This window comes from Oncorhynchus clarkii, chromosome 9, assembly GCF_045791955.1.
Source record: "Oncorhynchus clarkii lewisi isolate Uvic-CL-2024 chromosome 9, UVic_Ocla_1.0, whole genome shotgun sequence".
Lineage (NCBI taxonomy): Eukaryota > Metazoa > Chordata > Actinopteri > Salmoniformes > Salmonidae > Oncorhynchus > Oncorhynchus clarkii.
This window is the reverse complement of record NC_092155.1, coordinates 63570665-63587220: the sequence shown is the minus strand read 5'-3', so window position 1 is coordinate 63587220 and position 16556 is coordinate 63570665. Positions and strand designations below refer to the sequence as shown.

Genomic DNA, 16556 nt, shown 5'->3' with positions numbered 1-16556 from the left:
CAAGATCTCACCTTGTGGGGCATCAATGATCATGAGGAAGGTGAGGGATCAGCCCAGAACTACACGGCAGGACCTGGTCAATGACCTGAAGAGAGCTGGGACCACAGTCTCAAAGAAAACCATTAGTAACACACTACGCCGTCATGGATTAAAATCCTGCAGTGCACGCAAGGTCCCCCTGCTCAAGCCAGCGCATGTCCAGGCCCGTCTGAAGTTTGCCAATGACCATCTGGATGATCCAGAGGAGGAATGGGAGAAGGTCATGTGGTCTGATGAGACAAAAAGAGAGCTTTTTGGTCTAAACTCTACTCGCCGTGTTTGGAGGAAGAAGAAGGATGAGTACAACCCCAAGAACACCATCCCAACCGTGAAGCATGGAGGTGGAAACATCATTCTTTAGGGATGCTTTTCTGCAAACGGGACAGGAAGACTGCACCGTATTGAGGGGAGGATGGATGGGGCCATGTATCGCGAGATCTTGGCCAACAACCTCCTTCCCTCAGTAAGAGCACTGAAGATGGGTCGTGGCTGGGTCTTCCAGGATGACAACGACCCGAAACACACAGCCAGGGCAACTAAGAAGTGGCTCTGTAAGAAGCATCTCAAGGTCCTGGAGTGGCCTAGCCAGTCTCCAGACCTGAACCCAATAGAAAATCTTTGGAGGGAGCTGAAAGTCCGTATTGCCCAGTGACAGCCCCGAAACCTGAAAGGTCTAGAGAAGGTCTGTATGGAGGAGTGGGCCAAAATCCCTGCTGCAGTGTGTGCAAACCTGGTCAAGAACTACAGGAAACGTATGATCTCTGTAATTGCAAACAAAGGTTTCTGTACCAAATATTAAGTTCTGCTTTTCTGATGTATCAAATACTTATGTCATGCAATAAAATGCAAATGAATTACTTAAAAATCATGCAATGTGATTTTCTGGATTTTTGTTTTAGATTCCATCTCTCGCAGTTGAAGTGTACCTATGATAAAAATTACAGACCTATACATGCTTTGTAAGTAGGGAAACCTGCAAAATCGTCAGCGTATAAAATACTTGTTCTCCCCACTGTATGTATTCACCCCCTTTGCTATGAAGCCCCTAAATAAGATCTGGTGCAACCAATTACCTTCAGAAGTCACATATTTAGTTAAATAAAGTCAAACTGTGTGCAATCTAAGTATCACATGATCTGTCATATGATCTCAGTATATATACACCTGTTCTGAAAGGCCCCAGAGTCTGCAAAACCATTAAGCAAGGTGTGCACCATGGCACCATGAAGACCAAGGAGCTCCTCAAACAGGTCAGGGACAAAGTTGTGGAGAAGTACAGATCAGGGTTCGGTTATAAAAAAATATCAGAAACGTTGAACGTCCCATGGAGCACCATTAAATACATTATTAAAAAATGGAAAGAATATGGCACCACAGCAAACCTGCCAAGAGAGGGCCGCCCACCAAAACTCACTGACCAGGCAAGGAAGACATTAATCAGAGAGGCAACAAAGAGACCAACGATAACCCTGAAGGAGCTGCAAAGCTCCACAGCGGAGATCGGAGTATCTGTCCATAGGACCACTTTAAGTCGTACACTCCACAGAGCTGGGTTTTACGGAAGAGTGGCCAGAAAAAAAGCCATTGCTTATAGAATAAATAAGCAAACACGTTTGGTGTTTGCCAAAAGGCATGTGGGAGACTCCCCAAACATATGGAAGAAGGTACTCTAGTCAGATGAGACTAAAACTGAGATTTTTGGCCATCAAGGAAAACGCTATGTCTGGCACAAACCCAACACCTCTCATCACCCCGAGAACACAATCCCCAGCATGGTGGTGGCAGTATCATGCTGTGGGGATGTTTTTCATCGGCAGAGACTGGGAAACTGGTCAGAATTGAAGGAATGATGGATGGCGCTAAATGCAGGGAAATTCTTGAGGGAAACCTGTTTCAGTCTTCCAGAAATTTGAGAGGTTCACCTTCCAGCAGGACAATGACCCTAAGCATACTGCTAAAGCAACACTCGAGTGGTTTAAAGGGGAAACATTAAAATGTCTTGGAATTGTCGAGTCAAAGCCCAGACTTCAATCTAATTGAGAATCTGTGGTATGACTTAAAGATTGCTGTACACCAGCAGGAACCAATCCAACTTGAAGGAGTTAGAGCAGTTTTGCCTTGAAGAATGGGCAAAAATCCAAGTGGCTTGATGTACCAAGCTTATAGAGACATATCCCAAGAGACCTGCAGCTGCAATTTCTGCAAAAGGTGGCTCTACAAAGTATTGACTTTGAGGTGAATAGTTATGCACGCTCAAGTTTCCTGCTTTTTTTTGTCTTATTTCACAATAAAAACTATTTTGCATCTTCAAAGTGGTAGGCATGTTGTGTAAATCAAATGACACAAACCCACAAAACATATATTTTAATTCCAGGTTTTAAGGCAACAAAATAGGAAAAATGCCAAAGGGGTGAATATTTTCTCAAGGCACTGTGAATGGGGGTACCGATACAGAGTCAATGTGCGGGGGCACTGGTTAGTTGACGTAGTATGTAAAGTCGTGGCCAAAAGTATTGAGAATGACACACATATTAATTTTCACAAAGTCTGCTGCCTCAGGGTCTTTAGATATTTTTTGTCAGATGTTACTATGGAATACTGAAGTATAATTACAAGCATTTCATAAGTGTCAAAGGCTTTTATTGACAATTACATTAAGTTGATGCAAAGAGTCAATATTTGCAGTGTTGACCCTTCTTTTTCAAGACCTCTGCAATCTGCCCTGGCATGCTGTCAATTAACTTCTGGGCCACATCCTGACTGATGGCAGGCAGCCCATTCTTGCATAATCAATGCTTGGAGTTTGTTAGAATTTTATTTTGTTTGTCCACCCGCTTCTTGAGGATTGACCACAAGTTCTCAATGGGATTAAGGTGTAGGGAGTTTCCTGGCCATGGACCCAAAATATTGATGTTTTGTTCCCCGAGCCACTTAGTTTTCACTTTTGCCTTATGGCAAGGTGCTCCATCATGCTGGAAAAGGCATTGTTCATCACCAAACTGTTCTTGGAAGGTTGGGAGAAGTTGCTCTCAGATGATGTGTTGGTACCATTCTTTATTCATGGCTGTGTTCTTAGGCAAAATTGTGAGTGAGCCCACTCCCTTGGCTGAGAAGCAACCCCACACATGAATGGTCTCAGGATCCTTTACTGTTGGCATGACACAGGACTGATGGTAGCGATCACCTTGTCTTCTCCGGACAAGCTTTTTTCCGGATGCCCCAAACAATCGGAAAGGGGATTCATCAGAGAAAATTACTTTACCCCAGTCCTCAGCAGTCCATGTTTTTCCTGGAGGGAAGTGGCATCTTTGCTGCTCTTCTTTGACACCAGGCCATCCTCCAAAAGTCTTTGCCTCACTGTGTGTGCAGATGCACTCATATCTGCCTGCTACCATTCCTGAGCAAGCTCTGTACTGGTGGTGCCCCGTTCCTGCAGCTGAATCACTTTAGGAGACAGTCCTGGCACTTGCTGGACTTTCTTGGGCGCCCTGAAGCCTTCTTCACAACAATTGAACCGCTCTCCTTGAAGTTCTTGATGATCCGATAAATGGTTGATTTAGGTGCAATCTTACTGGCAGCAGGATCCTTGCCTGTGAAGCCCTTCTTGTGCAAAGCAATGATGACAGCACGTGTTTCCTTGCAGGTAACCATGGTTGACAGAGGAAGACCAATGATTCCAAGCACCACCCTCCTTTTGAAGCTCCCAGTCTGTTATTCGAACTCAATCAGCATGACAGAGTGATCTCCAGCCTTGTCCCCGTCAACACTCACACCTGTGTTAATGAGAGAATCACTGACATGTCAGCTGGTCCTTTTGTGGCAGGGCTGAAATGCAGTGGAAATGTTTGCATGGCAAAGAGGGATTTTGCAATTAATTGCAATTCATCTGATCACTCTTCATAACATTCTGGAGTATATGCAAATTGCCATCATACAAACTGAGGCAGCAGACTTGGTGAAAATTAATATTTGTGTCATTCTCAAAACCTTTGGCCACGACTGTACATGTAACTCAACAAAAAAAGAAACTTCCCCTTTTCAGGATCCTGTCTTTCTAAGATAATTCATAAAAATCCAAATAACAGATCTTCATTGTAAAGGTTTAAACACTGTTTCCCATGCTTCTTCAATGAACCATAAACAATTAATGAACATGCACCTGTGGAACGGTCATTAAGACACTAACAGCTTACAGACGGTAGGCAATTAAGGTCACAGTTAGGAAAACGTAGGACACTAAAGAGGCCTTTCTACTGACTCAGAAAAACACCAAAAGAAAGATACCCAGGGTCCCTGCTCATCTGCGTGAACGTGCCCTAGGCATGCTGCAAGGAGGCATGACGACTGCAGATGTGGCCAGGGCAATAAATTGCAATGTCCATACTGTGAGACGCCTAAGACTGCGCTACAGGGAGACAGGACGGACAGCTGATTGTCCTCGCAGTGGCAGACCACGTGTAACAACACCCTCACAGGATGGCAACAACAACTGCCTGAGAGAGGGCTGAGAGAGGCTGGACAAAAGGCTTGTAGGCCTGTTGTAGGCAGGTTCTAACCAGCCATCACCGGCAACAACGCTCTTCACTGACGAGTCGTGGTTTTGTCTCACCAGGGATAATGGCCATTCCCCCCAGAAATGTCCGGGAACTTGCAGGTGCCTTGGTGGAAAAGTGGGGTAACATCTCACAGCAAGAACTGGCAAATCTGGTGCAGTCCATGAGGAGGAGACACAATACTGACTGTTACTTTTTATTTTGACACTCCCTTTGTTCAGGGACACATTGTTCCATTTCTGTTAGTCACATGTCTGTGGAACTTATTCAGTTTATGTCTCAGTGGTTGATTCCTGTTATTTTCATACAAATATTTACACATGTTGAGTTTGCTGAAAATAAACGCATTTGACAGTGAGAGGATGTTTTTTTGTTGTTGCTGAGTTTAGGTGGTTATTAAAGTGACAATGCATAGATGAAAACAGAGAGTAGCAGTGGAGGGGGTGAGGGGGGGCACTGCAAATAGTTTGGGTAGCCATTTGACTAGATGTTCAGGAGTCTACCCTCTGTAGTGCCTTGCGGTCAGAGGCCGAGCAGTTGCCATACCAGGCAGTGATGCAACCAGTCAGGATGCTCTCGATGGTGCAGCTGTAGAACCTTTTGAGGATCTGAGTACACATGCCAAATCTTTTCAGTCTCCTGAGGAGGAATAAGTTTTGTCGTGCCCTCTTCAGGACTGTCTTGGTGTGCTTGGACCATGTTAGTTTGTTGGTGATGTGGATACCAAGGAACTTGAAGCTCTCAACCTGCTCCACTGCAGCTCCGTCAATGAGAATGGGGGTGTGCTCGGGCCTCTTTTTTCTGTAGTCCACAATCATCTCCTTTGTCTTGATCACGTTGAGGGAGAGGTTGTTGTCCTGGCACCACACGGCCAGGTCTCTGACCTCCTCCCTATAGGCTGTCTTGTCGTTGTCAGTGATTAGGCCTACCACTGTTGTGTCATCGGCAAATTTAATGGTGTTGGAGTCGTGCCTGGCCGTGCTGTCATGAGTGAACACGGAGTACAGGAGGGGGCTGAGCACTCACCCCTGAGGGGCCCCTGTGTTGAGGATCAGCATGGCGGATGTGTTGTTACCTACCCAAGCCACCTGGTGGCAGCCCGTCAGGAAGTCCAGGATCCAGTTGCAGAGGGAGGTGTTTAGTCCCAGGGTCCTTAGCTTATTGATGAGCTTTGAGGGCACTATGGTGTTGAACACTGAGCTGTCGTCAATGAATAGCATTCTCACATAGGTGTTCCTTTTGTCCAGGTGTGAAAGGGCAGTGTGTAGTGCAATAGAGATTGCATCATCATTGGATCTGTTGGGGCAGTATGCCAATTGGAGTGGGTCTAGGGTTTCTGGGATGATGATGTTGATGTGAGCCATGACCAGCCTTTCAAAGCACTTCATGGCTACAATTGTGAGTGCTACGGGTCGGTAGTCATTTAGGCAGGTAACCTTAGTGTTCATGAGCACAGGGACTGTGGTGGTCTGCTTAAAACATGTTGGTATTACAGAGTCGGACAGGGAGAGGTTGAAAATGTCAGTGAAGACACTTGCCAGTTGGTCAGCGTATGATTAAAAAAAAAGAGTCTGAGTGTTGGAGTGTGCCGCTGGCTATCACTACATTTTAAAGGATATATAAGGAATTTTATATGATTTATATTGTTACTTTTGATAGTTAAGTATATTTTAGCAATTACATTTACTTTTGATACTTAAGTATATATAAAACCAAATACTTTCAGACTTTTACTCAAGTAGTATTTTACTGGGTGACTAGTAAAACTTTATATTAAGGTATCTATACTTTTACTCAAGTATGCCATTTGGGTACTTTTTCCACCACTGGGTATAGATGAAGGTGTCCGTTTTCAAATAAAGGATGTACTGTGTATGTTATTGTGGGAATTAAATCTTTAGACTACTGCTGTATGTAATGTGGAATTTCATTTTCAATGAGCAATTTTCAATCATAACTCTTTTTGTTTGTTTTTCAGGGCATGGGCATTGTTGCCTGTTTGTTATGAGGTCCTGCGCTGGCTTTTCCTGGCTACTCTGATAGCAGCTGTGTGTCTTGTGCACAAGTGCAGACCTACACAAGTGTGATTCAACAGTCTCTATGACAACAGAAAGTTTCCTTTGGCAAACTGACCACTTTGTTTTACCTTAGTCGCAGATATGTACTTTAGCTAACTCTTTTGTCATTGTCGTCATATAACATATAACATATAACATCCTTCAGAGACATTAAAAATATAGAATTGGCTATCTACTTACCTATACAAAGGCTAAAGGTAGGATTATATTCTATTTAATACATTTGAAATAGTCTTGACACAAAATAATAGTTTAAATCTAGGTGCCAGTGAGGATGTGAAGAGTTACAGTTAGCCACAGGAGGGCAGTAATGATTGTGTTATGGAAGTTTGAAACATCACATGTTCAATATGGTTTACATTATGAAAGGACCTTAAGTGACATCATGTAATCCTAAAATAAACATTTGCATTTCTTATCATAATGACACAATCACTTAATCGCTCACTAATATTGTTTTTTACAGGGAGACGGGAGTTTTTTTTAAATGTATTTATCTGAGACAGATACTAATTCCCTACCCAACAGCCACCAGAACGTGTCTGGTCTGCAGGGGGGATGTGTTATTTTATCATATATTTTAGCGGCAAAATACATAGTCTTGTTCATACATTTCCATCAATTATTTGTCTTAGGGTAGGCATATTAATTTGCCTGTATTGATCATCTGTAATGAATTCTCAGGGAGAAAAAGGTGTAGCTTCACACGCAGAGCGCAGCAGGTGTTTATTTCACCTTTGCAGAAGGCAGGAACCGTGGTCACAGGCAGGCAATACACAGGTAGGCAAACAGGCAGGTGAATCAAATCTAGGACTGAAGGCTATAACTGGTTCTCACAAACAAGCTAGGAAAAGGCTTAGTAGAGTCGAAACGAACAATACCTTAAAGGCACAAACAGAGTGAACTGAATTAAATAAGGAGCTGATGAGACCAGTTGAGTAACTAACACAGGTGAAATCAATGAACAAAAATGAAAGACAGGGCTACATTCAAGAACACAAAGAAACAGGGCTACGCTCAAAAACACAACGAAACAGAACACAAGGTTGACTAAGGAAATACAGAACCTTACATCTAAACCATATCTATTGTGACTGTAAAACAGGAAGTCTCCTCCCTTACTGTCAATGATATTATAGAATAAAAAAAAATTGCTTTATGAGTCAGGTGACTTTCATTGCATTTCTCAGGAATTCATAATGCGTATGTTCTTCCTGTGATTGATTAACTTGTCCGATGACTTTCTCAATCAAGCTTTTATTGCCCCGTATAAAAGCCTTATCTATTATGTTCGTCAGAGACACCGATAATATTTTCCATCAAGAAAAAGCCAGAGAAAAGTAAATGGAACTGAAAGAGCTTAAGTCAAAATGACACTTTATGAAATAATCTGTAATGGATAAGTTATTACAATTTAGTTTGTACAACGGAAAAATACTGAGTTGTGTGTCACGTGGTGATGAGATTAGGATCCATTTCCCCACGTGAGATTAGGATCCATTTCCAATTCCATGATGATTGTTATTCTATCCTTCCCAGGAACTCTGTCATACAATAAGACATTATATTCTATCCTTCCCAGGGACTCATACAATAAGACATTATATTCTATCCTTCCCAGGGACTCATACAATAAGACATGGTCACAGCATGAGAATTTGTTTTCAATGTCGACACTCAAAACAATGGAAAGCCAAACCCTCTAGACGTTGCCCAGAAACGACAAACCACTTCCAGTTGCAGCCCATTCTTTAAACTCATAACCTCAACATAAGGTTTCCATAGTGGTGTCTAGTGTGTGATAGATTATTGAATACTGTATATTAACATATCAGATGTAAACCTGTTGGTAAAAGATTCTGTAAGGAATGTATTTGCTGTAACTGTTTTAAGAACATGGATCTAGCAAAACTGTTCACGAGGAAGGAAGTGGTGACAATATTGCGTTAACCACAAAAAGACGAGAATATTTGCAATATCTTACTTCTTGGAAACATGCCTAAAAGATGCAAATACTTTCCCCAGGTAGTTGGAAGCATATCTATATCGTGGACAGATTGTGTCAGTGCAAAAAGGAGTGTCAGGAAATGGTGAAAGGTTCTGTTACTCAGCATGAGTCAAACTGAGGATTGTTCTACACACCACGTTTACTTGTGTTTCTAAATACCAAAGTGGTGATCATACATTATTTTACAATGCTGCCACTTTGTGGCTCAGCATTCCAATCCTTCAGTTCATATTGAGATGACCTGGACTGTTCTAACCTGGTATAAGGAAGATGCGTACTAATTTGTTAATGATTGGATCACTATCAGATCTGAGCATCTGGCATCAATAGCTGGCATAGTGTTCATTAATTGTTTAACTGTCACAGAACAACGATTAGATGCTGTTTGCTGGATGACACACAATGTTCTAAAACCATGTAGGCCTAGGCCTCATACATACTGTGCCTTGCGAAAGTATTCACCCCCTTGGCATTTTTCCTATTTTGTTGCCTTACAACCTGGAATTAAAATTGATTTTTGAGGGGTTTGTGTCATTTGATTTACACAACATGCCTACCACTTTGAAGATGCAAAATATTTTTTACTGTGAAACAAACAAGAAATAAGACAAAAAAAACAGACAAAATCCCCAGAAAACTTGAGCGTGCAAAACTATTCACCCCCCCAAAGTCAATACTTTGGAGAGCAACCTTTTGCAGCAATTACAGCTGCAAGTCTCTTGGGATATGTCTCTATAAGCTTGGCACATCTAGCCACTGGAATTTTGGCCCACTTTTCAAGGCAAAACTGCTACAGCTCCTTCAAGTTGGATGTGTTCCTGCTAGTGTACAGCAATTTTTAATTCATACCACAGATTATCAATTGGATTGAGGTCTGGGCTTTGACTCGGCCATTCCAAGACATTTAAAATGTTTCCCCTTAAACAACTCAAGTGTTGCTTTAGCAGTATGCTTAGGGTCATTGTCCTGCTGGAAGGTGAACCTCTGTCCCAGTCTCAAATCTCTGCAAGACTGAAACATGTTTCCCTCAAGAATTTCCCTGTATTTACCGCCATCCATCATTCCTTCAATTCTGACCAGTTTCCCAGACCCTGGTGATGAAAAATATCCCCAAAGCATGATGCTGCCACCACCATGCTTCACTTTGGGGATAGTATTCTCGGGGTGATGAGAGGTGTTGGGTTTGTGCCAGACATAGCGTTTTCCTTGATGGCCAAAAAAGCTCAACTCTCATCTGACCAGAGTACCTTCTTCCATATGTTTGGGGAGTCTCCCACCGCCCTGACAATCACTTCTATTTGTGTTTTTATGTGCTATGCCTTTTTGTGCCCACTGCCCTTTCTCCCCAAATCGAAATGGGCACCAGCATCTCAGTGCAAGAGGTGTCACTGTAGTCCCTGGTTCGAATCCAGGCTGCATCACATCCGGCCGTGATTAGGAGTCCCCTAGGACGGTGCACAATTGGCCCAGCGTCGTCCGGATTCTGCCATCGTTGTAAATAAGAATTTGTTCTTAACTGACTTGCCTAATTAAATAAAGGTTCCATTTAAAAAATACATATATAAAAAAATGAATTGCTTGCTTACTGTCTCTTTATTAAGGACACGGCCCCTTGCTCCTGACAGGGAGGAGCAATGCCCTCAAACACAGGTGTAACACAAACGTCATGTTGCTAGCCAGGCAGACATAGTTTCAAGGTGAAGAAAGCCTACAGACCATTTGAACAATAAGGTAAGATTTTTCCAAATAACGCTGATAATTATTGTAAATTATTATAGAAAGTGCCATGTACGCAAACACGGTAGCTAGAGATTCAGCTACAATTTGCCCGGCGTTCTAGTTAGCTAGGTGGTCCTACCCCATTCATAGACGCGACCTGCCTTTATTGCTTTTTGATTAAGGTATCTTCAAAAACAGTACAGTATGTGGTATCTTCTTCCCAGACGCTCGATGTGATCGTTTGCGGTACCGTTTTTAAAACATAAAACATAAGGAACGTAGCTATCCAACGTGGGCATTTCATATGATTCTTTACATAAATCTACGACAGTTTCTTTAGTATTATGTTACTTTTCTTATGGTATGTATTCATTTGTGAACGTCAATCATCCGTTTCGTACAATATGTTACTCATTTGCAATTGGTACAGTATTTTTTTTTTGCGAAACATATGTTACAAATTCCCATTTGTTGTGGCTAACGTTAGTTAGGTGGTTACTGCTAGTGTTAGCTAGCTCTCGGGATTAGAGGAAGGGTTATCCAAAATACTAAGTAGTTGCGAAGCTGCGGGAGTTGTCCATGATGAGATTCGAACACCCAACACGCTTGCCTTAAGTAACCTTCTATCATATGTAACCATACCAATCGTAACATATTTATTATTTCTAGCTGTCATGAAAGATAGTTCAGACTGGTCTCAGACTAGACGTAACATAGTTTAATCAAGGACACTCACATGAGTATTGTAACGACCCTGGGTTTATAAGCGCGGAAATCGACTCTGCCTCATATAAACCAGGGTCATTACAATATTAATTTGAGTGTCCTTGATTATACTATGTTACGTCTAGTCTGAGACCAGTCTGAACTATATTTCATGACAGCTAGAAATAATAAAACGGTTCAATTACTACACACCTTTTAATAGGGTCAGAGTTCCCACACGAACATATCTCCATTTTACAGCATGTGTTTACAAAAAAAGGCTAATTAGCGTTCTAGCATTCTCTTAATGTCTGTGTTGTAACTGGAAAAAAATGCTGTCGGCTGCAAATGTGATAAAGCCAGTTAACTAAGTGTATATTTTGCATTTGTAATATGAAAGTAAAGGACTATGTTTTTAGAACCGTAACGTTATCGCAGTTTAGAATCGATTCACATTTTGTAGTATTTGGATGTTTTGGAAATAACATGCAAAGTCCTTGACAAGTTCACAATTTTACAACTGTTAGATGGTTCCTTACCCTGCGAAAATGTCTATGGACCAGGAGAAACTGTAATTCGTGGTACAATTGTTTTTAAACCACCATTGCAAACGTTAGCAACTGCTAGCTAAAATCAATAGAAGTGATCATGAGAAACATGTCAATCACCTAAAATCAACTCTCTATATTTGGTTTGATGGACCTTTTTTAAGGTGATTTGGCCATAACACAACATGCTCACATGCCCCCCATCACTTCCATTGATTTTTATCTAGGGTTGGCTGAAGTTTGTAATGGCTGTATAAAGAACTAAACCATGGGTTAGTTTCTCCTGGCCCATAGACTACTTTCAGGGTGAGGAGTCATCTAACATCAAGCTTTAAAATAGCGAACTACTCCTTTAAGCAGTAAAGGCTTTAAGGAATAACTGTAGGCTCCTTATGAGTACATTATTGGGCTAGCTAGGTCCCAGAGTCCAGTAACGTTCGTTAACATTTGGCAAACCTTATTGTGAGTGATATGTGTATTTCCTTGCCAGCAGTGTGATTAAGGCAAGTGGATATTTACCTAGCCGATCAAACGCAACAATTTAAAATGGAGTTGAGTGGCGACAAATGTGGGTGGACTGAAACTCCGACGTCACATATAATAATGTGTGCTATTATTTGGGTGCTGAAATCTCGTTTTTGATAACTTCAATTTGTGACGCCAGAGCTCGTATCGGCACGCTAGTCGCTGCTCAGCTCCATTATAAATCGTTGAGTTTAGTCGGCTAGTGGATATTGTGAGAAGTTGATCCGCTTAGGTAGGCATCTGGCAAAACGAACAGTACAGAACAAGCAAACCAGGAAATTGTGTGCTGCTTGTTACAGAAAAGACGTCATGCAGCCCTCTAACGTCTGTTGGTCCTTGACGATATGGATGGTCCAGCTGGCCTTGACTGTTCTCACTGTTCAAGGTGGGGTCATATCTGTATAGAATCAGAATCCTATTTCTTTGTATCTCTCTCTTTCTACAGATGGTAGTTTGTCGCTTACACTACTACAGTTTGTGGGTTGAATTGAAAGTGTTGTCTCCTGTATTTGTTCACCTTGGTCATTAACATGAACTCAATTTTGTCTCCACCTCTTTCAGCTAAAAACTGTACCAAACCCATAGGAGGGCCAAACATGGTTTTGTCAGATGCCTTCATCACGCAAGAGACATTTGTAGATGGCGCAAATGTCACTTTTAAGTGTGCAATTGGATATGCCAGTACAGGACGGTCTCCGCCAGTCACCTGTACTGCTGGCGTGTGGAGTGAAGTGAAACTGAAATGCGAAAGTAATATAATCGTCTATTTATTTTTGTTCTGGAAAGTTGTGCCATATTCTTGTAAATATTTCCAGTTTTTACTTACCCACTCGAAACTTGATATATTCATTGCCCATCCTTAAATCTAATTGAAATACTAGCCTGGAATTCTAACCCGTTTTGTGCTAAAATTCAACTCTTTCTCACTCCGTCATTTTGAAAGTCTGACTGGTTTTTTCTCTATGGTTGTTTCAGGGAAGTCGTGTGGCAGCCCAGGAGAAGTGATGAACGGCCAGTTTAATCTCTCTGAGGGGATCTTGTTTGGAGACCAGGCAGTTGCTACCTGTAACACTGGGTCAGTGCTTTCTTGAGTCTTAGATGTAATTCAATTTAAAAAAAAAATAGAATTAACATGTCAACATTTTTACAAAGCTGTCCATTTGTTGGCCTAATTTAGTGATTTTTCCAAATAGGCCTTAATCAAACTTCCCCTCCCTAAAAGCTAAACAAAAAGTCTTTCAATTTCAGGCGTATTATCTGTCATTACTATTTTGATCAGAGCTGTGAACAGTCTCTGTTGTAACCCTTACTATCCTGAAAGCAAAGTTGTAAAAAGTGTCTCGTATTGTCTAATCTTTCTATATTTCAGCTATGTGCTTGTGGGCAGCGGTGTAAGGACCTGTATGGATGGAGGCTGGGATGGCAGAGTTCCTGTATGTGAAGGTTGGTAATCTGAAGGAGCGTGTCAAGTGAAAATAACATTAACAGTTCTGTGCATGTGCCTGAATCATCTCTTCATAACTGCTGTTGTGCTCTAATCTGCAGTGGTGAAGTGTGGAAAGCCCCCAAACATTGTCAACGGTGGGCCTGTTGTCCCACCTGATGATACGTATGACTATGGAAGTGTAGTGCAATATGACTGTGAGAAGGATTACACTCTGGTTGGAACTAAATACATAACCTGCAGTGAGAATGGAGAATTCCAGCCAGCTCCACCGGAGTGTAAAAGTATGTTGAAAGCTTTCCTTTTCCCCTGTTTTTATAAGTATGATTGTTATTAAAACAATAATGAACTGCTTACACCAGGGGTGTCAAACTCACCCTCCATGGAGGGTCTACTGGTTTTCCTTTTAATTAAGATGAGCAGATGAGGGGGAGTTCCTTACTAACTAGTGACCTTAATTCATCAATCAAGTACAAGGGAGGAGAACCCGCAGACATTCAGCCTCCCATGGAATGAGTTTGACACAAGTTGCTTAAACTGATAAAATCTATTTGGGCTTCCACTTTTTTCCTCCACCACACAGTCATGATCAAGTTCCAGATGACCTCCTCTGAAAGATAAATGTGTAAATATCACAGAATCTAGCTTAATAAAATCAAACATTATCACAGATGTGCATGAGACAGGCAAGCAGTCTAAAGCATGTTTAATGTGTAGGCCTAATCTAATAACCATGATGCAACATTGAGCTCAGAGGAAGTAGGTTTCAATAGAATCTACCCTATTTATTTGATAGATAATGATAGTTGCATTATTCATAAATGGGTGATTATAACAACATTGTTTATTGCTTCAAGTAGTCTAAAACCAATAAATAATATACTTTTGTCATGTTGTTCACCTCAAAACAGCAGCTAATGACACATGTTTGTTTACGTCTGCAGTGGTGTCATGTCCTCCTCCTGTTGTTGAGAATGGTGTTAGGATTGACGGCCGTCCCCCCTATACGTACATGTCTTTTGTGACGTATAGGTGTAATGCTGGATATGAGATGGAGGGACAAGCCAGTCTGACCTGTGAAATAGAAGGCTGGTCAGCTCCTTACCCAACATGCAAAGGTAAGACTGATTTCACTGTTTGTTATTTAACACACTTTAGCCTAATATTTTAGCTCAGATATTTTGCATCATTTGGTGTTTATGACGGGAATACCAATGTGTCAGCAAACTGTCTTTTTTTAATGGAATTGACCTCTACTCATATAAACACATTGAGGTGTTTTTGATAAGAAAAGATGGTACATGTGTTAGTGTTCATGGTAGTTGTTGTTTTTCTCCATATGCATGCCTGTGCATAGCAACCTCTGGTATTTATCTTCCCTTTTTACACTTTATTTGTGATGGACTAGCTATTGGGTCCAACACCATTCTACTCCTTGGACCACACTGGCTCATTAAAGCATTTAAGAGATCATAACAGGAAAGTGTTATGACAGACCGGACAAGAATAGTTAGTGGCCTAATTACAGTTGAATTCGGAAGTTATACACTAAGGTTGGAGTCATTAAAACGTGTTTTCAACCACTCCACAAATTTCTTGTTAACAAACTATAGTTTTGGCCAGTCGGTCAGGACATCTACTTTGTGCATGGCACAATTCTTCCAACAATTGTTTACAGACAGAGTGAATTATAAGTGAAATAATCTATCACAATTCCAGTGGGTCAGAACTTTACATGCACTAAGTTGCTGTGCCTTTAAACAGCTTGGAAAATTCCAGAAAATTGTGTCGTGGCTTTAGAAGCTTTTGATAGTCTAATTGACATCATTTGAGTCAGTTGGAGGTGTACCTGTGGCTGTATTTCAAGGCCTACCTTCAAACTCAGTGCCTCTTTGCGTGACATAATGGGAAAATTAAAAGAAATCAGCCACGACCTCAGGAAGAAAAAAAAATGTAGACCTCAAGTCCGGTTCATCCTTGGGAGCAATTTCCAAACGCCTGAAGGTACCACATTCATCTGTACAAACAAGAGTACGCAAGTATAAACACCATGGGACCACGCAGCCCTCATACCGCTCAGGAAGGAGACGCCTTCTGTCTCATATAGATGATTGTACTTTGGTGCAAAAAGTGCAAATCAATCCCAGAACAACAGCAAAGGACCTTGTGAAGATGCCAGAGGAAACGAGTACAAAAGTATCTATATCCACATTAAAAAGAGTCCTATACTGACATAACCTAAACGTCTGCTTTGCAAGGCAGAAGCCACTGCTCCAAAACCACCATTAAAAAAAGGGGACATGGGGACAAAGATTGTACTTTTTGGAGAAATGGTCTGATGAAACAAAAAATAGAACTGTTTGGCCATAATGACCATCGTTATGTTTGGAGGAAAAAGGGGGAGGCTTGCAAGCCAAAACACCATCCCAACCGTGAAGAACGGGGGTGGCAGCATCATGTTGTGGGGGTGCTTGCTGCAGGAGGGACTGGTGAACTTCACAAAATAGATGGCATCACGAGGAGGAAAATGATGTGGATATATTTAAGCAACATCTCAAGACATCAGTCAGGAAGTTAAAGCTTGGTCGCAAATGGGTCTTCAATGGACAATAACCCCAAGCATACTTCCAAAGTTGTGGCAAAATGGCTTAAGGACAACAAAGTCAAGGTATTACAGTGGCCATCACAAAGCCCTGACCTCAATCCTATAGAAAATGTGTGGGCAGAACTGAAAAAGTGTGTGCGAGCAAAGAGGCCTACAAAGCTGACTCAGTTACAACAGTTCTGTCAGGAGGATTGGGCCAATATTCACCCATTTTATTGTGGGAAGCTTGTGGAATGCTAACCGACACGTTTGACCCAAGTTAAACAATTTAAAGGCAATGCTACCAAATACTAATTGAGTGTATATAAACTTTTGACCCACTGGGAATGTGA

The 16556-nt window shown here is 41.6% G+C and overlaps 1 protein-coding gene across 1 annotated transcript in view; it reads left to right on the top strand.

Moving 5' to 3' along the window:
* Positions 1-16556, top strand: part of LOC139417594 (C4b-binding protein alpha chain-like) — a 38704-nt gene that overhangs the window by 10178 nt on the left and 11970 nt on the right. Inside the window, exons 4-10 of the mRNA XM_071166813.1 lie at positions 1216-1324; positions 12475-12560; positions 12737-12925; positions 13151-13250; positions 13545-13618; positions 13721-13903; positions 14564-14737. Of these exons, the coding sequence (XP_071022914.1) occupies positions 1216-1324; positions 12475-12560; positions 12737-12925; positions 13151-13250; positions 13545-13618; positions 13721-13903; positions 14564-14737 (915 nt within the window). The remainder of the gene's footprint in view (positions 1-1215; positions 1325-12474; positions 12561-12736; positions 12926-13150; positions 13251-13544; positions 13619-13720; positions 13904-14563; positions 14738-16556) is intronic.